General features: G+C 39.4%; 1 protein-coding gene across 1 annotated transcript in view; it reads right to left on the reverse strand.

The window, feature by feature from the left end:
• The window catches only part of HPSE2 (heparanase 2 (inactive)), a 492,703-nt gene that overhangs the window by 453,472 nt on the left and 13,631 nt on the right, over positions 1–25,600 (reverse strand). Inside the window, exon 3 of the mRNA XM_004579975.2 lies at positions 1,464–1,625. Within this exon, the coding sequence (XP_004580032.1) occupies positions 1,464–1,625 (162 nt within the window). The remainder of the gene's footprint in view (positions 1–1,463; positions 1,626–25,600) is intronic.

Here is a 25,600-nt window from a genome sequence, read left to right on the forward strand (position 1 = left end):
TTCCATTGAACTCAATAGAACACTTGTGTTTTCAAGGATAATATGCCTTCAAGCCATATTCTGGATCCACAGTTTAGGGTTAGAATTACTCTAAGTCCTTTCTATAGCACATCAAAGAACATAGGGTGTGACCCCTCCAATACTGCCTAAAAATATTAGAATAGGATTACATTAAAATATTTCATGTCTGATCATTGATTTAGAAAATACTAAATATGCATACATTTCTACATATCAGGTAGGCTGAAGAAATTTGGAGCAAGCCTTACAGTCTTCCCAAACATCTAAATTTAATTAAGTTAACCAATTTAGGGGAATATACATGCACTGACTGCAAATCACTTTTAAGACCTCCTTCATTAATAAGCTATCCAAGGGCAAATCACCAAGTTTATACTTAGGAAATCCATAATCCTCATCCCTGCTCTCCAAAGCCATATTTAAATCTGGCTTTCATCTCATGATGTTGGATTTTCTACCTGGTACAAGATGAAAATTTCAAAGAGTCTTACACTTTATTCAAAGCAAAACAATTTGGTTGCCACTCTGTGATTCCTGGTGAAATGCCAGGAATCCTATAAAAAGGTTAATTTTTTTACTTTGAATTTACAAAAATAAGTGTGAGATGTTCACAGTTTGTCAGATGTTCTATTGTTTTTTAATATTTATAAAAAAAGGGAAAGCAAACTTTGGACTTGTTAAAGATCATACGAATCAACATAACACAGCAGGTATGACAGACTCTCAAGAAAATGTAAGTAATTGAGGCTATTAATTCATGTAAAATTCTTATGATTCTCACATTAGAGTAGGCTACTATATTTTTGTTCAAAGTTAGACAACTCGCATACTCTTTACCAGCCAAGTTTGCAGGGAGCCCTGCAAAAAGTTGTTTCTCCTTGCAGCTCTGACATACTTTTCTCCTCCTAGAACCAAAGATGTAATGGAGTGTTGCTCAGTCTACATCTTTTGTGCTCTTACAAAGAAAACCAAATTTTCCAGATATTTTCAAATTCCATCAGGAATAGGACATTCTCAGCAGCTCTAAGAATCATTATCTCTTTTACATTTCATCTTTATATTCATTGGGTTCACAGAAAGGACATGCACAGAAAGAGAAAAATTGCTGCATTTTAAAAGATACCAAATTTAGTAATTCTCTTAAATCTACTGGCACACAACTAGAAACCCATATTTTTATAAAACTTCATTAAATTTCATTGGTTCTGTCTTGAGAAAACCCATAATCAACTGTCCACAGGTCAAGCCAAAATTTTTAAACTAAAAGAAATACTTGTTATGGAAAGACAAGAATTGTCACAATTCGAAAAGTGACACAGTAGGTGGAGATAGGCAGATACGGGGCCATCTGGATTCCACTTTAGTGTTCCCCAAGCATCAAGTAGCTAACTTATGGAGATTAAGAGATACTGTAAGATTTTAGCTGACTCCAGCAGTCTTACCTGTTAATACAAGATTACTGTAAGTATTGGAGAATTGCTCCTTTAAAAGAATCAAATGCATCTGAGCTGCCTTCTCTCTTTGGAGCTCCAGCATAACATCGGGATGTTGTGCAATCTTGCAACCTTTCTGTTTATCCAAGGCAACATCACTTCGAACAATGTCTGCAAAAAGAAAGAAGACAGGTAGCAAAAACTAAAACAAAAAGCACACACACTCCGAAGTCTAATTCCCTCACAAATGACAACATTTACAAACTGCCATCATTTTCATCAGACTGAAAAAAGATGCAGAAGAAACCTGATGGTCTCAGAACTCCATGACATCCCACAAGTTCCTCTGCAAATCCCCAAATTCTTCAAAGATGCCTTTATTTCTTAGCTCTCTTACTTCATTTAAGATTCTCACTCCTCTCTTCCCCTTTTCAGGTAGCTTTCAGGAATTATTTACCTCCTGAAAAATTGCTTTAACTTTTCCATCTTTATCATTACCCATGAGGAAAAAAATACATACAATTTTAAATACTAGTGACTTTGAAGGTCATTTCTCCTACTTCATGTATTAGGACCAGGTGATTGTTCCAGCACACATACTCTTGAACAGTGAGCCTATTTTCAAATTCAACACCCAGCCAAGTCACTCAATTCAAGTTAGGGTTGTCATTCAGTTCGTTACCTGCTCAGGGTCTTCCTGCTGGCTTAAATATGAGTCAGCGCACACTCTTTTCAAATCAAAAATATTTTACAGGTCATTGATGAGAGCAAGAGGAGGTCTAGAGTCACTTTGCAGCTCTGCCTCTTCTGCTAACGTTTTCCCCACTATTGATAGATTGCTTTTTTATATTTCAGTATGATTGTCGCTCAAAGCAGATGTACTCTCCAGAAAACAGTGCTCCTTAAAAAGAAACATTCTACAGAACACTTCCCAAATGTAAGAGATCACTCCACAAACCCTCAGGCCTGGAAGGTATTTGCTCACTTTTATAAACTGAAATACAATTCAACAGATCCTCACAGGAATAATTTTAGTAGAAAGAGCTAAAAAATAACTCCTCTCTCATTTTTTTTCTTAAAAGGGAAAAAATTATGCCCATGTTAATGGTACCTATAAGAAAAAATAAGCTTTTCTAAAAAATATTTAACAATACCTATAAGAAAATGGAAAATATGACATGAGTGGTGAAATATTGTTCTGGAAAGCTAGTCTTTTCTTTTAGATCTCTAAAAAAGAAAGCCTAAACAAACTCCTAGCAATGATGATTAGGATAGATGATGTACAAAGATTAGCAAGATGTAGAAATAGTTCTAATTCTTAGAAGAAAACAAGAGAGCTGGTTGGGAATACTGCAGTATTGATGTCTAAAATGCTAATAATAATAATTTCTAGAATATTATCAACAAAATGAACTCATCTAACATAAGTAACTTCTTGACTAGATTATCTATAGTTTATACAAAATTAGAATAAGTTAATTCAAGAATACAGTCTAATTTTTAAAACATCCAATAGAAAGCAAGAAGAAAAATAAATAGGTTTTTTATTTAAATTATAATCCATAAAATATTTAAACGTTGGGGCCGATGCTGTTGCATATCAGGCTAAGCTTCTGCCTGCAGCTCCAGCATCCCATAATGGGAGTCGTTCAGGTCCCAGTGGCTCCACTTCCAAACCAGCTTCCTACTAATGGCCTGTAAAGGCAGCAGAGAAGAGCACAAGTGTTTGGCTCCCAGTACCCACGCGGGAGACCCAGGAGAAACTCCTGGCTCCAGGCTTCAGACCTACCCAGCTCCAGCTACTGCAGCCATCTGGGGAGTAAGTGAATCAGTGGACCAAAGATTCTTCTCTCTGCCTCTACTTCTCTCTCTGTGTAACTCTGCCTTTCAAATAAAAAATAAATAAATCTTTTATAAAAAACTGTTCAACTACATTGTCTCTGAATCTTCCCAACAATCCTTACAGAAAGTATGTAGCAAACATTGCAGGCTGGTTGACCCAAATCCTAAACACAATCTATTCTCTCTTGCCTTCTCCTATTACAGAGAGTAAAAATGTACACTACATAAATTCCCAGCTTTCATTAAAGAAAAGAATTGTCACGTAACAATGAGCTGCAGGCAGATAATCCAAAAAAGAATTTCCCTAGTCATATTAAAAGACAGAGCCTCACAAGGAAAAAATCAGTTTTTCCCTGGCAGTCCTTCCTATTCTTTACGCCTGACGCATTGATATAAGGCCCAGAGGAACAACCACCAGTAAGTGGTCCTAAGTGAAAAAATAAGAAGGAAAAAGTCTACTCATTCAGGACGTTAAAATTAAAAGAGTCTTTGTCTCTAACATCTTTATTGGCAGAGCATAATTGTACTACGCTGCCTATTCTTGATATTTTATGTGAGACAAATGTACTATGCATATATGTATGCATGAACGAACTTTTAAAGGTTCATGGAAACATGCAAGTAAAAGAAAGCTTTTGAAATAGACACAAGACAGCTGAATAGTATCCTATTGCCATTTAAAGGTATATACAAGCTGGTTGTATATAAACTAAAATTGAAATGTCAGTGAAGTAGTCACAGGATATGGTTAAGAACTTGTATTTTTTAACATATTGGTTACTCAATACCATGTCAATTAATTCCATAATGTTGTAAATTGTTGTTGATATTACGTTGGGGCCTTTAATTGATCAGGATGATATTCTGCCAGCTCTACCTTCTGACCAGAGATGGTCTCCCCAAGAAACCGATGAATTCATCTGGACAATGAGATGCTAGACTCTATGCCTGGTATATGCTTGCAATGAAAGAATCTTGACTGAATTTGAACTATAATACTGCAACAAGATGGAGGAATCCACTATGGAGGAAGGGCATGGGGAGGGAATGGGGGAATCCTAGAGCTATGAAACTGTGTCACATAATGCAATGCAATTAATAAAAAAAAAAAAAAGCTTTTGGTTTTAATCCATAAACAGTCTTTTCACATCACACATTTTCCATAAACATTTTGAATACCCTTGATATATGCATTTAATAGCCACTTACCTGATTTTAAAAGCAAATTATAAATAGCATTGTTATTACTCTGTTTAATTTATTAGAAAAATGAGGTCTACAAATTTTAAGTAACTTAAGTTCACACAGCGTAGTCAGTCCCCAAATGCAGGAACTTTCAAAGTCACATCCAGTGCCTTTTCTAGATGTCACTTCTATACAGAAACTCATCAGTTTAATAGTATAATGACAATATTGAATAATTTTAAAAATCAAAACATACTATTATGTAAAACTATTTACATTATCAAAAACTACTAACAGTAGTTTATTATAGAATGTCTACCAGAGAACTCTATATGATACGTCATCAGAAAAAGCCACAAAATCTGTAATAAAACATACTATAAAGAATGAAAAAGGTGAGAGATCCAAGATTGCTGAACAGGGATAACCAAACCAGCTTGGGCTGCTCTATGATATGCAAAGAATGAAGAAAAGACTGTATTTCCAGAAGTCTGACTGAAGAGAGATTTTTAGCAAAGAAGCAGGGGAGAATAGGGGGAGCCCCAAGCAACCAGAAGACAAAACTTGCAAGCACCACTTGCAAGCAGCCACCCTGAACACCTCAGGAAAGAGACACCTATCTGGGGATTGTGGAAAATAGCAGATCTAGGGAAAGAGGGAGGAATGGATCACAGAGCCACTGGTGGCACTGCCTGTGGTAAACTCACTCAGACCACACTGACGGGTTCAGACTGGAGCCACAGCCAGGGAAAGGTTGTGATAGGTCACTTTGCAAGGAGAAGCAAAGTGTTTTGTGCCATTCTCCCACAAAATGCCTAGTCTACCAGGTAGAAGTTGCCATTTGGAACAAACCTGCTGGGAACAAGCCCTGGAGTGAGATAAGCTGTGGACCCTGCATCTGTGTACCTGTATCTGTGCAAAAGCACATAACTAAGCAGTTCTGTTAAAAAAGATAAAGCCATGTTCCCCATTGATTTGCCTCAGGGCTAGTGGTTTGAAAGAGGCAACACACACTTGTGGGATGGTAAGGCAAGCACACACCCCCACCCTTCTACAAGCCCCAAAGGGAGATGTGGCACTGCAGAACACTAAGATGGAATACTCTGAGATAGTTGGTGCTGGAAAAGCTTCTGTCCTCTATGGACAGGGCAGACTCTTAAGGCTGAGAGGAACTTTAGGACCCTGTGACTACGGAAGTCTTGCTCACAAAGACTGCAGAAATTCTGTGACTCACAAAAATAGGTGGCATGTAGCTGAGTCTCTGAGTGCACAAAGAACTGTGCAGATCTTTTGTGGTACTTGTGTGGTGTGGGCAGCGGTTGTAGCCAACAAGTGCTAGCCCCAGGGCACTGGTCACCTTGATTGAGAGAAAGTGAGGCTGTGATTCCACTAGCAATCATTACCATTACCTCCCAGGTACAGACAAAAGAGATCAACCAAGCCAAAACTTGAGTGTCATCCTAGATTCCCAACCCACACTTGAGCACTGACCAGAGTATGCTGCCCACACACAACACATGTCTCCAGATACCCACTAAGGAACAGGCACACCACCAAGCCACAGATGCATAGTTTGAAGATAAAAACCATCAAAGGAGAAAAACAAGTGCTCCAAGAATTGCCTAAAAATAAATGCAGAATACAAGAAACAAAAACAAAGACTCCACAAAAGTAGCACACAACAATTTCTCAATATTATGAAGTAAAGATGAAGAGATTGATGAAATGCCTGAAAATGAATGAAGATATGATCACTCTAAGCACACATAAACAAATTATCAAAATAAATGCACACAAGACATAAGTGAAAAAATCAGCAATCTGAGACTCTGAAAAGGAACCAAACAGGAATATAAGAAATGAAGAACTCAACATGCCAAACATAAAATACAGTGGAAAGCCTCAATAGCAGGTTTGGAAAAGTAGAATAATATCCGAGATAAAAGACAAAACCTTGAAAACATCTCAGTTTGAAGGGAAAAAGATGAAATACTAAAAAAAACACAAACAGCCTTCAAGATTTATGGAATATCACCAAGCAACCAAACTTTTCGTTTTAGGCTCAACTAAACAAAAATTTTTTAGAGGGAGTAAATGTAAACCAGTAAAATTGGTGATGAAAAGGAAAAATTTAACAATGGGCACAACAGATATACAAAGAGTAAACAGGAATTACTAAAAACAGTTATATGCCAACAAATCTGAAAACCTAGAAGAAATGGATAGCTTTTTAGATACATACAATCTACCTAAATTGAGTCATGATGATTTAGAATGCCAAAATAGACATATAATTAAGACAGATAATCAGTTATACACCTGCCCCAGAAAGAGCTTAGGTGTGGATGGCTTCACTGCTGATTCTACCAAACTTTTCCAGAACTAATTCAGGGCCTGGCAGTGTGGCCTAGCAGCTAAGGTCCTCGCCTTGAACACCCCGGGATCCCATGTGGGCGCCGGTTCTAATCCCGGAAGCTCCACTTCCCATCCAGCTCCCTGCTTGTGGCCTGGGAAAGCAGTCAAGGATGGCCCAAAGCTTTGAGACCCTGCACCTGCATGCACCCAGAGGAGGTTCCTGGTTCCCAGCACCAGCCGTTGCACTTACTTGGGAAGTGAATCATCGGATGGAAGATCTTCCTCTCTGTCTCTCCTCCTCTCTGTACATCTGACTTTGTACTAGAAAATAAATCTTTAAGGGCCCGGCGGCGTGGCCTAGCGGCTAAAGTCCTCGCCTTGAACGCACCGGGATCCCATATGGGCGCCGGTTCTAATCCCGGCAGCTCCACTTCCCATCCAGCTCCCTGCTTGTGGCCTGGGAAAGCAGTTGAGGACGGCCCAATGCTTTGGGACCCTGCACCCGCGTGGGAGACCCGGAAGAGGTTCCTGGTTCCCGGCTTCGGATCGGCGCGCACTGGCCCGTTGCGGCTCACTTGGGGAGTGAATCATCGGACGGAAGATCTTCCTCTCTGTCTCTCCTCTGTATATATCTGGCTGTAATAAAATGAATAAATCTTTAAAAAAAATAAATAAATAAATAAATAAATCTTTAAAAAAAAAAAAAGAACTAATTCAATGCTTGTCAACCTACTCTAAATGATTTAAAGGGAGGAAATCCTCCCAAAAATCCTGCTATAAAATCAGCATCACCAAAAATATACAACACAGAAAGAGAACCATAGACCAATACTCCTAATGAATATAGATGCAAAATCCTCAATAAAATACTAGCTAGTCAAATCCAACAACACATCAGAAAGATCATTCACTCAGATCAAGTAAGATTTATCCCTGGTACGCAGGAACAGTTCAACATACCCAAGTCAATAAATACGATACATTAAATTAACAATTTGAAGAATAAAAAACATATGATTTTCTCAAGAGATTTAGAGAAAGCATTTGATAAAATACAATATTCTTTCATGACCAAAAATCAAGCAAAAAAAAAAACTATAAGCAAATTGGGTCTAGGAAAACCATCAACAAAGTGAAGAGGCAACCAACAGAATGGAAGAAAATACTTATAAATTCTGCAACTGACAGAATTAGTATCCCAGATCTATAAAGAGCTCAAGAAACACAACAACAAAACAATCCAGTTAAAAAATGGATAAATGACATGAACAGGCATATTTCAAAGGATGAAATTCAAATGGCCAGCAGACATAAAAAGCTTGGATTTATCTAACCATTTGCCTTACCCCCAGTAAAATGGCTAACATCCAAACATCAAAAACAATAAACGCTGGCAAGGATGTTTGGGAAAAGGTACCTTAATCCATTGTTGGTGGGAATATAAATTAGTGCAACCTTTATGGAAGACAACATACAGATTTCTCAGGAATCTGAAAACAGAACTATCATATGAAGCAGTCACTCCACTACTTGAAATTTATCCAAGCAAAATGAAAACACCATATGAGAGTTATCTGTATCCCCACATTGACAGTGGCTCAATTCAGAATAGCTAAAATATGGAATCAATCCAACAACCTTAAATTGATGAACAGATAAACAAAATGCAGTATTTACATGCAGTATTGAATAGTATTATTTAATACTATTCAACCATAAAACAGAATAAAATTGTATCTTGAGCAGCTAAATGGATGCAATTGGAAACCTGGTACGCTTGGTGAAATAACTCAGGGCCCAGCACGGTAGCCTAGCAGCTAAAGCCCTTGCCTTGCATACACATGGGATCCCATATCTGCTGGTTCTACTCCTGGCAGCCCCACTTCCCTTCCAGTTCTCTGCTTGTGGCCTGGGAAACCAGTCAAGGATGGTCCAAACTCTTGGGGTCCTACACCCACATGGGAGATCCGGAAGAGGCCCCTGGCTTCAGATTACTTCAGCTCCAGCTGTTACAGTTGCTTGGGGAGTGAATCAGCAGATGGAAGATCTTCCTCTCAGTCTCTCTTCCTTCTCTTCCTTTCCATGTATCTAACTTTCTAATGAAAATAAAATAAATCTTTTAAAAAAATTTTTTAAATAAGTCAGTCCCAAAAAGACAAATATCATATGTTTTCCTGATTAGTGATAAATACTACAAAGTGGACCTAAAAAATGTCATCTATGTGAATGATACAGACAATCTGGGATTTCATTATGGTTTATAGCCTTTATCTAAACTCCTGAGGAATATTGGGGTTGAGGTTGTTTGTTTATCTTCTATTTGCTATGTGTTGGTGTCTTTATCTAATGCAATGTTAAGTTTGTTATTGTGAAATGAAAATGAGAGTATGCTGTTGTAAAGAACAGGACAGTAAAATAAGGAAGGAAAAAGGCAGGAAGAAATGGAGGGTAGGAAATATCACTATGCTACTAAGTCTATATTGTGATATATTTGAAACTTGTTCATTTTACATGAGCTATTTTTTTTAAGAATGAAACATAAGTTGGATCATTTCACCACCCTCTGTTAGAGACTGGATTTTCAAGGTCCTTCTATCTATTTCTTTCCAGGCTGCTTTGGACCACCTAAAGAGCCAGCACACTTTTTCTGGAATTTAAACATGTAAGACCTTACACCAGACTACTACCAACCAGCCACAAAAGCGTAAAAACATCCTTGAACTCAGAGGTTTTTGGATGTCCACTAAAAGAAATTCTCTCAAGGATTTGGCCTTTTATTACACTTACTCAGAAACATTAACAGGATGTTGGTAACATGACTCTCAAGCTTACCCTCAAATTCCTTTCTCTATCAGAAGATTCACCTTGATAGAAGTGAGAAGACTTCCAGAAGAAGTAGCTTGCTCTACTGGAGCTGAGTAAAAACAATGAAATCTGGTGGGGAGGAAGGCTGATAAAAACTGAGATGCCTCTTAATCAATAGGTATTCTCAAGTTTGAATAACTAAAAGACATTGTTCATAAGGAATTTCATAGTGGATCAACAAGTGAAGCAATCAAATGTAGTTGTCTACTTGGTAGATGAGTTCTTGCTGAGCATGATAGGACAAATTATGATAGAGTCAATTTAGGCAAGAGCATTTACTTTGATACTATTCTTGCCTGTAATGTTATGCAGCAAATAAACAAAGTTATTCTCTGCCAACACAAACATATACCAATAATTCTGATAAACTATAAGAGTCATGTGATATATTTTGGCTTTAATACTAGTAATTGTTAAGAAATATGTATTTAATATGTATGTGAACAACTTCAAATGTATTTTATGCCTTTATTATTTGATACAAAGAAGAAGCAACCAACACATCTCAAATATTGTCATGCGATTTAGAAGACTAAAGCCAGTAAGATAAACCTGATACCAAACACTGAATCAATGTAACTTCTAGGGAAGGACTGTAAAGAAAATATTTGATATTTTGAATACAGAAAAATAATTACAGCACATAATTAGATTTTCTGCTTTTCAAAAATTTGAATTCCAGGAGAGGATTCAAGATGGCAGAATAGGGTAAGGACATGTTTAAACGGACCAAAAAACATTTAATCAGGATGAAGCAGAGAGGACATATTCCAGGAAATAGCAAAGGACAGAATAACAGCAGAGGGGTACCTGGAAACTGACAGACACAGGAAAGCAGCGAAAACAATGGTGTGGTGTTGCAGTGACTGATACTCTAGCAGCATTCAGCTAACAGCAATCTGAACTCCAACAGCAGCCAGAACTCCACCAGCAACCAGGTGGGAAGGGACTTTCACTGGGAGCTTGGGAGGTAAACCCAGACAAAGAAATGTCCGTCCTGCTGGTCCATTTGATTTGACCAGGAGCAGAGACAGAGCAGCAGATCCCAGATGGACAGTGCGAGAACAGGGTGGATTTCTCAGCCCAGGCAGTCCCCTAGAGCTGAATTGGGCGCCATTTTGCGTAAGGAGGTAAAGGCAAGGGAAAGGACTGAGCATACACTGAGCTGGGAGTGAATTCATTTCTGACTCAGTGAACCGCAGCAACGTGACATTCTACAGGTTCCACCCAAGACAGGTCTGAGTAGCCCTAAGACCTGTTGGCCAGCAGATCAAGAATTCTAGTAGTGGTACATCGGGTGCCATTTCGTACACTGTGGCAAAAGTTTTAGGACTGCAGGGGACAACAGTGAACTACGCATGTGCTGAGCTCATGAGAACTCACTGAGGTCCATATATAGCATTGGTCCTGCAGGAAAATAATACCAACTGTGGCATCGTACCAGTGAAAATAGGTCCGTGTGGCACCCAGACCTAACGTCCAACAGGTTCTGACAAGATCAGCGCCACCAACAAACTACCTATATAGGACACCTGGTGTCTCTCTAATCCAGGGACCTGCTCCAACCGAAATTGGAGGAAGGCTGTACAGACAACCATGCAAACTCAGCACGGTATCACAGGAGGTGGAGAGTGGTGAGCCAGGAACTGTCACTATGGAGACCATGGTGGAAATCTAGCATAAGAACCCAGACCTGGAACTTGCTAGAGGGAGTAGCACAAGTGACTGCAAGCAAAGAGCTGTGTATACCAACTGCAATAAGTAAAATTGAACTGTAGACCTGTGGGTGACACAGCTTAGAAACCTGTCCCAAAGAGAAGAATCTGATAACTAGAAGTACAATGACCAAGTACAAAAACAGAGACAAAAGCACAATGAATATTACCGAAAATTCCCCTGCACAGGAGCAAAACCCTATGCCAAACTCAGAGTTAACTGAGGAAGACATCGAGAAAATGGGGCACACAGAATTCAGAAAACTCATTTTAAAGCTTCTGATCAACAATGAGAAGCACATACAAGAGTTCAAAGAATGTAAGGAATATTTTATACAAGAAATAGCAGCAATAAAGCAAATCAAGGCTGATATATCAGAAATTAAGAACACAGTAGAGCAAATTAAAAGTACAATGGAGAGTCTCCAAAATAGAATGAAGCAAGCAGAAGAAAGAATCTCAGAATTGGAAGATATTTCCTGTCATCAGGAGGAAGCAAACAAAAAGCTGGAAGCAGAGCTGGATCAGGCCAAAACAAGTATTCAAGAATTGAAAGACACGATTAAGAGGCCTAATATAAGAGTTATTGGAGTCCCAGAAGGTGAAGAAAAGGAAACTGGTTTTACAGATATATTTAATGAAATAATAAGGGAAATTTTCCCTAATCTGGAGAAAGAATTGGGAAACAAAATCCAGGAGGGGCACAGAACTCCCAACAGGCTTGATCAATAGTGATCTCCACCACGACGCATGATCATCAAGCTCTCTTCAATCGAATATAAGGAAAAAAAACCCTTAAATGTGCACGTGAAAAAAAAAATCAATTGACATATAAAGGAATGCCAATTAAACTCACAGGAGATCTCTCACAGGAAACTCTACAGGCAAGAAGAGAATGGAGTGACATATTCCACATTCTAAAAGAAAAAAACTGTCAGCCTAGGATAACATATCCAGCAAAGCTTGCTTTTGTCTTTGAAAATGAAATAAAATTCTTCCACAGTAAAGAAAAGGTAAAAGAATTTGCCTCTTCCAAACCTGCCCTACAAAGGATACTTCAAGATGTTCTCTTCACAGACAAGAGGAATAGCACCCAACAAAACCAAAGGCAAATGGGAAGAACATCCCAGGAAAATGACAACAGAAGACTAAATCAATGAACAACCCATTCCTTAAAATGACAGGACCAAAGTACCATCCATACATATTAAACCCTGAATGTAAATGGCTTAAGCTCAATCAAACATCATAGATTAGTAGACTGGATTTAAAAACAAAATCCATCTATTTATTGTCTAGAAGAGACACACTTCACCAACAAAAATCAACGGAAACTATATCGCATGGGTTTTGTTGTTTTCTATTAGTTTCATCTCTTCAAAACACCCTCTTCTGATTAAATCATTCAATGACTCATAGATCATACAGTAGCATCATTTTCTGCAAGAAGGTTCTTGATTTTCATTTCTTCAGCTACACGTTAGTCATGTAGTAGCATGTTATTTAACTTCATGGTGTTGTTAATTTTTTTCCCCCTGTTGTTGATTTTGTTTTGTGACTATTTAAGGGGATGTATAGTAGCTGTGTAATGGAGACTATTATATCTAGCAGCATGTTATTTAACTTCAAGGCATTATAAATTTCTATTTTTCTTCCTATTGTTGTTTTTGTATTGTGACTTTTCATTTAATGGTATGTACAGTAACTGTGAAATGGAGACTAACATATCCAGATGTGAGGATACAATGCAGTATACATCTCCACTTCCAGACAAAGATGGACTTACAATGAAACTGTTCACTGTATCTTGACAATGGAATGCTGGACTCTCTGCCATTGTCCATGCCCACAATGATGGACATATGACTGTGTATGTAGAACTATACTAATGATATAGCAGAACTCATGGGGGGGGGGGGATATTGGGGAGGGGAAAAGGTAAATCCCAGGAGCCTATGGAACTGTATCATAAAATGATAATTATGATAATAAATAAAAAAGATTTAAAAAGATAACAACAGCGCCATGCTCATGAATATATTAATGTTGTTATCATAGCAGCGTAGTTTCCCTCTTCTTTCCCCTTCCTCTGTGTCTTGATAAGGCAATAAAGTCCTTACCAGTAGCCATTATCTTGATATTAGACTTTGTAGCCTCTAGAATCCCAGGACAATAAACTTTTGTCCGTCATAAGTTACCCAGCCTGTTACAGCAGGACAAAATGGAAACTAGGACTCAGGAAACCCATGGAAAAAACTGGCAATAATCTCACTGCTACTACTGCTGTAAAAACAAAACCCTTTTTCTCTGACATGGGAGTCTTCCATATGCCAGCATCAATGAAACTTTGTCAGGCTATCTTTATTAGCTTTCAAATAAGGCAAAATCTTAGACTCTTCATAGTTCTTGGCATATTGCACTGGTTAGAATCTTCAGTATAAAAGTAATCTGCAGGCATCACTGGTGACTTAACCTATTTAAAGGGAATGTTTATAATATTTTGCTACTAAATACAAGTGATTTAAGTTCCTAGATGGATAACTTTTTACAGAATAAAGAGTACAGTTAAAAAATTTTTTCCAACCCATTTAACGGGAAACTGTGGCCTTAGTGGCCTAATGGAATTAGTGTAATTTTCAATTGTGGCTCTCACTACAATGTAATAAAGAAAGAATTCTTAAGAGAGGGTAACTGGAAACTAAAAGCAGTTGTTCTTTATGTCCTTTCCTATAAGATTTTTGGCATTTTTAGCCCTGACCAATCTGATACCACCAGTTTCCCAGTCTGAAAGACCAAAACTCACTTTTTCTTCACAGCAAGAGCTGACAAACTCTCTATAAAGAACAAAATAGTAAACATTTTAGATTATGTGGGTTTTATACACTCATCACAACTACTCATCCCTGCTTTAGGAATGCTACAAAAGCCAAAAATGAAACATAAATGAATGAGTATAGCTATACTCCAATAAAATTTATGAAAACAGGTGACAGAAAAAAATGGTCTTCAGACAGCACTTTGCTGACTCCTGCTTTAGAGGAGCTATTGGAGAGTAGAATGCTCATAAACTTCACAGATAGGGAAACTGGGACCAGGAATGAAGTGACTTGCTAGAAGTTCCACAGCAGTTTGTACCAAAAAGTTTAGAATCTAGGCCCTCTAACTGTTGGCGTTCTTTTCATTACCTTATATCATAGAAAAAGAACACCATGGCAGAATCTGCTCTGTAAGTATTTTTATCCACTTCTTCTAAATGTATTCAAATATATATGAACATTTGGCAGATGTCCATGAATATTCAAGTCTCTGCTCCTGCTCCCTCCTCTGTGGTCTGCATTCATTATTCCACTAGTTTTGCACCATTCCCAGATGAAGCCACTCTAGTTTCATCTCAAGAATGTTCATAAAAACATACAATACAGTTGGGCTAGAGGCTGAACCCATCAGCAAAGCTTTCCCACAAGAAGCTAGCATAAATCTCCACTTGTTAAATATTTCTTTAGCCCTCATCACAAGTATTGACCACAGTTCTGATTTTTTCATCTGTGTACCAGGACTCACACCCAATCAACTTGAGGTCTATTTTAAAGGCAAAATCCCTGCAAAACTGGCCTAATTCGAATCTGCACAATGAATCAGAGTATATCACATATATTTCATTTCTTTCATCTGCAATTGCTGAGATTCCATCCACAAAGATATTTTGTTTGGCCTGACTGATTCCTCACAAAAGTGTTACACAAAGGAGTAATCACAAATATCTGTCATAGTGATATACACAGCTCGAAGAAAAACATGGGTTCTGACACAAGATTGACTCAGATGAGAATAGTTACATTACTGGCCTAGTTCAAAATGAAGCCATTTGTTGGTTCACTTAGCTTATTTGGGATCATTTTAAATTACACTTAGTGGAATTGTGAATTTAGTAAGATGACTCTTAGAATCTGGAACAATCCTCAAAGATGAACAGTTATGAAGACAAACAGAATTTAGATATGGAAGAAAGAGACAGGGGAGGTCAATGCAGTTTCCTCTATTATTCTTCACCTTCAAACAGAAACTGTGAAGTATCCCAATAACAAAAGGACTCTAAAGAGATAACCTTCTAAGAAATAGTCAGGATGGGCTGTAACAAAGTAGCAGTCATTAATGTCAATTAGAGCCCGACACATGGAGTCATTAATTAGCAATAATTGTAGATCATAATTTATTTTAGATTTTGGTATATAAAATCCTGTGAAAGTGGCACAACAGTTAAGACACCACTTGGAATTCCTACACTCTACATCTGAGTGTCTTGGTTCAAGTCCTAGTCGCATTCCCAATTCCACTGTCCTTCTAATGTTCATGCTGGCAGGCAACAGGAGATGACTCAAGTGGTAATATCTCTGCTACCAATGTGTGAAGCCTAGATGGAGTTTTTGGTTCCTCAGCTTTGACCCCAGCCAGAGGACTACTGTAGACAACTGAGGAGTGAACCAGCAAATAAAAAATTCTTGTGTTTCTCTCTCTCTCTCTCTCTCTCTCTCTCTCTCTCACACACACACACACACACACACACACACACACACACAATAGATTTACCCAAAAAAAAGTTTCTTTTAGTTAAAGGAAAAGATAGGTACCAATAACCACCCGTAATACATCCTTCTAACAAGAAAATGAAACATTTAGAGGCTGAATTATAGAGTCAATAGCCTTGTCTTCATTTTGTGCCAGAAAAAAAAATGCAGAAAACAAAAACAAAACACCTCAGCCTCTTTGGGATTTGATTTTCTGCCCATGAAATGAGTAGAATGGCCAGAAGTAGAATGTTTGCATTCTTGGCTTATCATAATTTAGGTACACATTCTTCAAAGAGTAAGATGTAATTCATAGTTGCCAAATTCCAACATCAACAACAAAACTCTTAAAAATTTAAATAAAAGTTTAGACATTTGAACTTTTGGTAAGATTTTGTCAAACGTCATCAGTTCCTTGTCTAAGTTGGAGGCAAACCAATTTCCTCATGTGGATGGGTTTGGAGCCTCCTAGTGGCAGCCTCAGGGGACCTAGTCTTGGGAAGGACTAGGCTTTCAGAGACAGTATTAGTTATATATACTAAAGATCAGTCAAACAAGCATTACAGCTCCTAAACAAGACCAACACACTTTATTGGACAGTAGAAACAGAAAGATGAATAAGTGCTGGTCTTTCCCCATAGATCTCACAACCTACTATGGAAATATTCAAGAAAAAAATATTTCAGAAACAATGTAATAAGTGACTATACTCCATGCAAACCAAGAAATGTAATAAAATCAAGAAAAACATGGTAAAGACAATGATATCATCACCAAGCCTTAAAAGGCAAGTAGAAACTTATTTGGTGTAGAAATCAAGTATTTTCTGTATTTTAATGCTTTTGTTACTTCTTTTTCCTATTTAAAATACTCTTTTTCCAACTGCTATCATACTTATGATACTAAGACGATAGCACAAGAGTGGTGAGAAACCTGGACAGGCAGTCTGGGAACACACTTATCATTCGAGCTTTATCGTCCGGGCTCTGAGGATACATCAGAGGATATGAATCAGAGAAGTGACCTACCAAGTTCTATTCACTAGGATAAGTTGGATAGAAATGTGAGGAAAATAATAGATCTGTGGTAAAGGCATATTAGTTGTGATATTACTCCAGTAACAAGGTGAAAAGGCCTACCAGCCCAGTAGTGTCAAGAAATAGAGTGCCAGACATCAAAATAGTGTATCTGGTACCAAATGAATATGGGAGGTTAGGCTCAGAACGAGTTAAAAACAGCTCAAAGTTTTCCTAAAGAAAAGCAGTACATTGTGCTACCTTTAACCAAAGTAGAAAATAAAAAGTTGAGAAAATGAGTGGTATTCGTTTTAGTTCTACAAATTAAATCTGAGAATTTTTACATAAATACTACAATTGGCCTGCCAACCTAGAACTGAAAAAAAAAAAACAGTATAAATACCTCAAAATAAATTAGTTTAAACCATTATTAAAATAATAATTGCTGACACCCTTTGGCAATAAAAGAAAAAGTCTTTTGTGTTTAAATATGTTAAGTGAAAATGACCCAATCTCAGAAAAGTCCACTCTCATTAAGCAATGAAATTTTTCTAATCATGATGAACATTTTATTCCCCTTACTTTTATCCTTTTTCATTTATACAAAAATGTTCACCTTTCAGGGAATACCTTGAGCACCATGGTATCACACAGCTTTTTCTTATTTCTTCAGACTTTATTAACACCAACATTTCTAAACTCTCACAGCTTTTAATACAGATAATATACTACTATGTTGTCCTTCATAGGTTGCTTTAATTTTAAGGAAATTGTTGATAGCTTTCCAACAGTATTTAAATTCCTTAAGGTCTAAAGCATGAATAGAAGTAAACATATAAGCGGGCAGTGTAGTAGCATAACAAGCTAAACCTTCCTCCACCTGCAGCACCAGCATCCCATTTGGGCACCAGGTCATGTCCCAGGTGCTCTACTTCCAATCCTCCACTTCCAGCTCCCTACTTCTAGTCTGGAAAAGTAACAGAAGATGGCTCAGGTACTTGGGCCCCTGCACCCACATGTGAGACCCAGAGCTCCTAAGTTCGGATCAGTCCAGCTCTGGCTGTTGCTTCGATTTGGAGAATAAGCCAGCAGATGGAAAACTTTCTCTGTCTCACCATCTCTCTTTAAATTCTGCCTTCCAAGTACAAATAAATACAATTTTTTAAAAGAAGTAAACATACAGAAGATGTATGGCCAATGATGACAATATTATGAGAACAAGTCCTCTCTAGTACAGTGATGACTATCGTGTGTGTCCTATCAAAATATCTATACTTAATATAAGCCAGTTTTTTGCTTACAGAAACACTAGCTGATACTGGATGAATTACATATCCTCAAATTCATATACTGAGGCCCTAACTACCAATACATCACAACATGACTCGTTGGAGACAGGATGTTCACAGAGTCAAACAAGTTTAAATGGAGTCATTAGGATGAATGCTAATTCAACCTGATTGGTTTTCTTATAAGAGGGAAATTAGTACATACAAGCAAAAAAGAGTTAAACGATGCTGCTTCAGATGCCTGCATACCATATCACAGTACCCGGGTTTAAGTCGCAGCAATACTCCCTAATACAGCTTTCTGTTATTGCACACCCTGGAAGGCAAAAGGTAATGTCTCAAGTACTTTGATTCTTGCCCCCTATGTGGGAGACCTAGATTGAGTTCCTGGCTCCTAATCACAGCCTGGCTCAGATAATGTCTATTGTACTCATTTAGGATGTGAATTATTGAGTAGGAGTTCCTTCTCTTTCTCTCCCCCTTTCACATCAATCAACCTTTTTTTAAGAAAAGCTACACCTATGGGTTAGCATGAGGCAGGGATGGGAGCAGATTGAGCAGGGTCAGCTGGGCCAAGCCAGGCTGCAGCATCCGAAGGCAAAGGCAAAGACAGGTGAGGGGCTATGCCAAGCTGGGTCAGAGCAACTACTGGCATGCATGAGATCTGTGGCTGGGAACAGACCTGGTTGGGGAGCTAAGGGGACCCCCTTGGGTTGTGGTTGCCCATTGGTGAGTGTGGGGGCCAAAGAGGGGGCTGCTATCCAGTCTGGACATGGCAGCAGTATGGGTGTGAATTAGGTCTGGGGTGGGCCAATTTAGACTAGACTCCAGCATCCACTGGTGTTCGTGAGAACCAGGATAGGCGTAGGATATACTGGGCTAGGTCTCTGACCCTGCTGAGCCATGTGTGAGCTGTGTCTGAGTGTGGACTAGGCTTGGCTGGGCTATAGCACCCAATAGTAAGAACTGGAATGCATGAGGGCCAGTTAGGAAAGGTTACTATTCCTGCTGGGACAGGAGGTAAACTAAGTAGGGCTGGCCCATGGACCCACCGGTGTGCATGAGACCTGGCATCGAGAGAGGTTCTGATGGAGGAGCTTGGGGAGCTCCTCTGTTGGGACACAGTCCCTGCAGGTGAGCGCAACCAACCAAAAAAGGGAGCAGCCCAGACCAGGCCAGATTACAGTACCCACCAACATACTGGCTCAGGTCTGGGGCAAGCCAGGCTGGGCCAGTTCATGTCACCTGATGGCAAATCTGAGAACCAGAATGTTTGTGTGGTTCATGCCAGGTTGGGCTGCAACACAAGTCAGTTCATATTAGGGCTGGGATTGGGGGCTGGCTGAGCTGGCTAGGCTGTAGTCCCCACCAGCGTGAGCTGAAACTGGGGGAGGGCTGCATCCAGGCTGTAAAACCCACTGGAAAATGCTGAGTTGAGGCAGGTCATGCCAAACGGGACTACAGTGCCCAATCAGCACTCGTGAGACCAGGGGGAGAGGGGGCAAACACAATATGGGAGTAGTTGGGGGGCTCCCCTTCTGGGCCACTAATCCCCCTGGTGAACGTGAGAGCTGGGATTGGGGGCAGGCCAGGCTTGGCAGAGCTACAACGCCTGCTGGCCTGCATATAAGTTGGATTAGGGGAAAGCCAGGCTGGGTGGACTATGCCTACTAGTACATGCCAGAGTGGGTGTGGGTTGTTTGGGCTTTGCCACAGCATCATCTAGCAGGTGCTGGTATTGGGGGCAAACTCTGTCAAGCAAAACTACAGAACCACCTGGAGAACACAAAATGTGGGAGTAAGCCCATTAGGGAAATAGTGGGCACCTCTCAGATGGGCTGCAACTCCCATAGGTAAGCATGGAAACCAGGACTAGGGACAGGCATGGCTAGACAAACAGTGGCACCTGCTGGCACCAGTGTGGACTAGATAGTGGTGTTGGTTGGACTGAAGTAGGTTTCAATGTTCATTGACAATTATAAGACCAGAATGAGATGTAGGACAGACTGAACCACTCTGCTGTTCATGCTGGCAAGCACAGAAACCAGGATGGGCCTGGTGGGGATCATTGCAGGTCACTCCAACTAGGCTGCAGTTCCCACTGGTTTATGTATGGTGGGTAGGATTAGGCTGGACTGCAACACCCATTAGTTTGTGTAGAAGACAGGGCTAGAAACACAACTGACCCAGGAATTGCAGTTACCGATGTGTGCATAGGCTGATTTGGGCAACAGATTGTGTCAGACCCTGTACTGGCATGCACATACAAGAATCAGGTCTGGGATCATTACAGATGAGGTTTCTTTGGGAATCCCCCCAATTGAACTGTTGGACTCAGAACTCCAACCATGGAGAGAATTGCGGGTTGCATGGACTGACCATGGGGTGCATGTGTCAGAGCTGGGCCTCCTCAGTGGCTTAGATGGAGCAGTGGACAGCATATCCAGATGCACATGGAGGATATGGCTGTACATTGGAGCCTGCAAGAGGACAGCTGTTAACATAGCAGAGGATGGAGGAAAGAACAAATGGGTCAACTACCCCAGCCAAGCATTGGTAGTGAATACTTGGGCAAACGGAGATTCTAAGGTGGACTCTGTCAGCCAGTGGATTCTGGAAATATTTCATCATGAGTGGAGTGGCAAGATCGACAGCAATACAGAACTGCTGAACTATCAAAACCACTTGAGCAGGACCCTCGGAGCATGCCCCATATCGGGGACCCTGGAATGGTTGAGCCTGGGTGTGACTTCTCCCCTTACCCTCCTCCTTCCCCCAGATACAGGAAGGAAAAAGTAAATGTGGAAACAATGATCTCACCCACTTTCTTCTAGCCCTTGACCCTCTGCACCCTAATCAACCATGTAAAAATTATCAAAAATAAAATTTAAAAAATAGCGTACAAGATGCCTGATTCTGCCAGAAGGTGCTTTTAGCCAGACAACAGTGCTATCCCACTCTTCAGAGTTTCTAGTTTTACCATAATAATACAAAGAAGTTATAGGTCAAACCCTTATGATGACTTGTTTTACGATAAGCATGCTAGACAGGATTACAGCTCTGGCTTTCTGGTTGGTTTTGGCCCTGCCCTCTTGATGATTGTTAGCTATTGTTTTGCTCTCCTGAACTGTACTTAAAAGACACCACATCCACCACTTTCTCAGGTTTTCCTTTCTTGGAGCCACCCTCCTGATTGTTGTGACTTGGGAGGCTTCTGTCTTTAGCAAATCTCACTTTGCTACAAAAGAATGAATAAATAAATAAGAGACACAAATTGAATCTAAGGAAATCAATTACCCTTGTTTGCAGACAAATATCACCTTTTGTATAAGAGGAGCCACAAGACTCCATTAAAAGGCTATTAGACTGACAAAAGAATGCAAAAATTTTGAAGGATAACTAGTCAACAAAAAATTTAATAGCATTTTTTATTCCCAGATGGCTGAATAGACAAATGGCATGATAATTTTTGATCAGGGGAAAGATATCAGGAGAAAGGCAGAGGAAGTGCCTTCCCAGAGGAACATGGGGAGGAAGTTTGCAGTGAAAATTCCACAGAAAGAGGAGATATGCTGCAGGGGCACCATTTGTGACTCCAGCAGCCAGATTGGAGGTGACACCAGGTTCTTTTTTTTTTTTTTTCACTTTAATAGCATGAAATTTATTTTTTTAATTTATTCATTAGTTACATTGTATTATGTGACACAGTTTCATAGGTACTGGGATTCACCTCACCCCTCCCCAAACCCTCTCCCCATGGTGGATTCCTCCACCTTGTTGCATAACCACAGTTCAAGTTCAGTTGAGATTCCCTCATTGCAAGCATATACCAGACATAGAGTCCAGCATCTTATTGTCCAGTCAAGTTCAACGGCTTCTTAGGGAGACCCTCTCTGGTCTGAAGGCAGAGCCAGCAGAGTATCATCCCGATCAATTAAAAGCTCCAACATACCATGCAACAATTTACATCGTTATGGAATTAATTGACAGCACCAGGTTCTGAGAGCAGGGTGAGAACAGGATCCCTGCGTTGGTGACACTGCCTGAGACAGAATCTTATAGGCCACACTGACTTGGAGTCCTGTCCTGAACCCTAGAGGGGGACAGGGTACCCACTTAAGTCCACGAAGGAAACGCACATTTCTTGCTCTCCATACATCAACAAGGGCACCTGGTGATCAGCAGGAAGAAGGAGCCATCTTAAATCCAGTAGACTGTGATGTCTCTTATATGTATGTGCACCTAGGAAATTTTTGTCAAAGGGATAAATCCACATTCTCCATTGACTTTGGATCTGACCTGGAAAATCAGCAGAGGCTGGGTACCCACATAGGACTGTGGGGCATTCTCTTCCTCCCAGCCTATCACAAGCTCTGGGGCTCAATTTGCCAACACAGAGTACCCACAGGCAGCTGGTTCTGGTAACATCCCTGCCCTTTGCAGGGCTGTCTGGATCCTCTGTAACTCTGGGAGCCCTGTGCACTGTGACTGTGGGAATTCTGTGACTGTACAACAGGGAAAGGAGTGTAGCTGTATCTCTGGGAAATCACTGTGTCTTTCTTCACACACAATGCTCCCTAATTGTGTAAGTGAATCATGGCAGAGGGTTATGTGATCACACCCTAAGGATCCCAGAGACCCTTTGTGTGGTTCATGCAACTGTGTGGGTCAGGGTTGTACCCACATTGGTCTAACCTCAGGCACAGATCACCTTTCAAGAAAAGTGAGACTTCAACAGGCATGATCATAACTTCCCCTATGCTGACAACAGAAGAGATCTATCATAACCAACTTGAGTGTTACTCTATTTTCTTGTCCCACACTTGAGCACTGAAAAGAGCTCATTAGCCCCACCCATCACACATCTCTGAAAATCCAATGAAGGAACAGAGACATTCCACTAAGCCATAAGGGCAACCCTCAAGGATTAAACCACCAGAGGAAAAAAACCAAAAAGTGTGTATACAAATACCTAAAAATAAACACACAAATATAGGAAACAAGAACAGGGAAGACTCCCCAAAAGGAACACAACACTTCAATATTATAATGTGAATATCGGAGATTGATTAAATGCCTAAAAATGAATTTTTTAAATGATCATAAGATTACTCAGAAGCACAGGGAAACAAATCCATAAGATGAAGAAATCCATGCATAGAGTGGGATAGTTCCGAGGACCAGATGGCTCTACTGCTGAACTCTACCTGACTCTTCTAGAAGAACTAATTACAATTCTTTGCAAGATATTCAAAATAATTGAAAAGGAGGGAATCCTCCAAAAATTCTTCCATGAATCCAGTATTGCCTTAATTCCAAAACCAGAAAAAAATACAACAAAGCGAACTATGGCCCAATATCCCTGATGATGATAGATGCAAAAATCCTCAACAAAATGCAAGACAATCATATCCAACAACATAACAAAAAGATAATTTACTTGGAACAAGTAGGATTTGTGCCTAGAATGCAAGAACAGTTCAACACACCAAAGCCAATAAGTGTGATACATCACATTAACAACCTGAAGAGTAAAAACTATATGATTATCCCAAAATATTTAGAGAAAGCATTTGATAAAATAAAAAATGTCTCGTTACAAAAATTGAGTATAGAAAAAACACTTCTCAAACACAATCAGTGTAATATATGGAAAACTCATGCACAGAATCATACTGAGCGGAGAAATTTTGAAGAAATTTCCACTAAGATTCAGAACATGGAGGCCCACTCTCATACCACTGCTATTCAAAGCAGTCCTGAAAGTTCTAGCCAGAGCTATTAGAGAAAAAAAGAAAGGGAAGGAAGGAAAAAAGGAAGAATGGAAGGAAAGGAGGGAAGAAGGGAGAAAATAAAGAAGGAGGTAATCACAGGAATACAAATTAAAAAGGAGGAAGTCAAATTAGTCCTGTTTGGCAGGAGCCAGGAGATTCTTCCTGGTCTCCCACACGGATGCAGAGTCCCAAAGACTCAAGCCATCCTCCACTGCTTTCTCAGGCCACAAACAGAGAGCTGGATCAGAAGTGGAGCCAAGGCACAAACTGGCACCCATATGGATGCTGGTGCTTGCCAGGAGGGTATTAGTTTGCTAAACCACTGTACCAGAGCCTAATGGTTGAATCCTTTACCCAATGGCAAGTTAAACTTGTAACTCTGAAGTGAAATGAAAGTATGTCATTGTAAAAAACAAAAATAGAATAAGAAAGAAAGAGAAAGAAAAAGCAGAAGAAAGGAAGGAGAAGGGCGGACGGGGAAAGCAGGCAGGAGAGAAGATAAGGTGTTAAGTATTACCATGCTCCTGGATCTGTATCTTTAAATACATGAACTTTGTTCACTTTATATGTTTTTTTAAAATCATGGTGTTTTTCCTTACATGTATTCTGTGAGTTACAATTTCTGGTTTTACATTTAAGTATTTAAGCCTTTAATCCATTATGTATTTATTTAAAGGGTAGGGGGACACAGAGAAGGGGGAATGGAGAAAGAGAAATATTCCATCCACTGATTCAAGATTCATTCCTCCAATACCTGCTGCCTCTAGAGCTGCACATTAGCAGGAAGCCTGAGCTAGCAAGTAGAGTCAACTCAAACCCAGGCACTGACACAGAGTACAGACATTATAACTGCTGTTGCAGTCATGAGTTTGAGTTGTTGTTTATAGGGTATAAGACAAAAGCCCCATTTCATTCTTTTCCATGTGAATACTCATATTTTCCAACAGTATTTTTTAAGACACTTACTCCCCTAATGGATGTTTTTGGCACTCTTGTGCCAAAACATATGATCAATTTGACCATATTTGCATGGTGTTATTTTTAGGCTCTCAATTCTGCTCCAATGGGGTGTGTGTGTGTGTGTGCGCGCGCACGTGTGCACACGTGCACATGTGCAACTATATATAGATACATATATATTCTGTCTATATGCCATATTTATTGTTTAAATCACTATAGTTGTATAATACATTTTGAAGGATCAGCAGAATTCTGTGGACAGTCGACCATTTTGACATTATATCTTCTAATCCATGAACATGAGATATCTTTCAATTTATGTGTACCCTCTTGGTTTTTTCATCATTTTTTGTCATTATATAAGTATTGCCTCCTTGGTTAAACCTATTCCTAGGCATTTTCTATCTATTGATGTTATTTTAAATGAGACTCCTTCCTTCATTTCCTTTTTAGATCATATTTGGTACACAAAAATGAAAATTTTTTTTGCTTGCATACTTTGTGTTCTGCAGCTTTACAGAGTTTATATTCAAAAGTTGTGAATTTTGTGTTTTTAATCATAATAAAAGACACATCTGGG

Source organism: Ochotona princeps, chromosome 13, assembly GCF_030435755.1.
Source record: "Ochotona princeps isolate mOchPri1 chromosome 13, mOchPri1.hap1, whole genome shotgun sequence".
Classification (NCBI taxonomy): Eukaryota; Metazoa; Chordata; class Mammalia; order Lagomorpha; family Ochotonidae; genus Ochotona; species Ochotona princeps.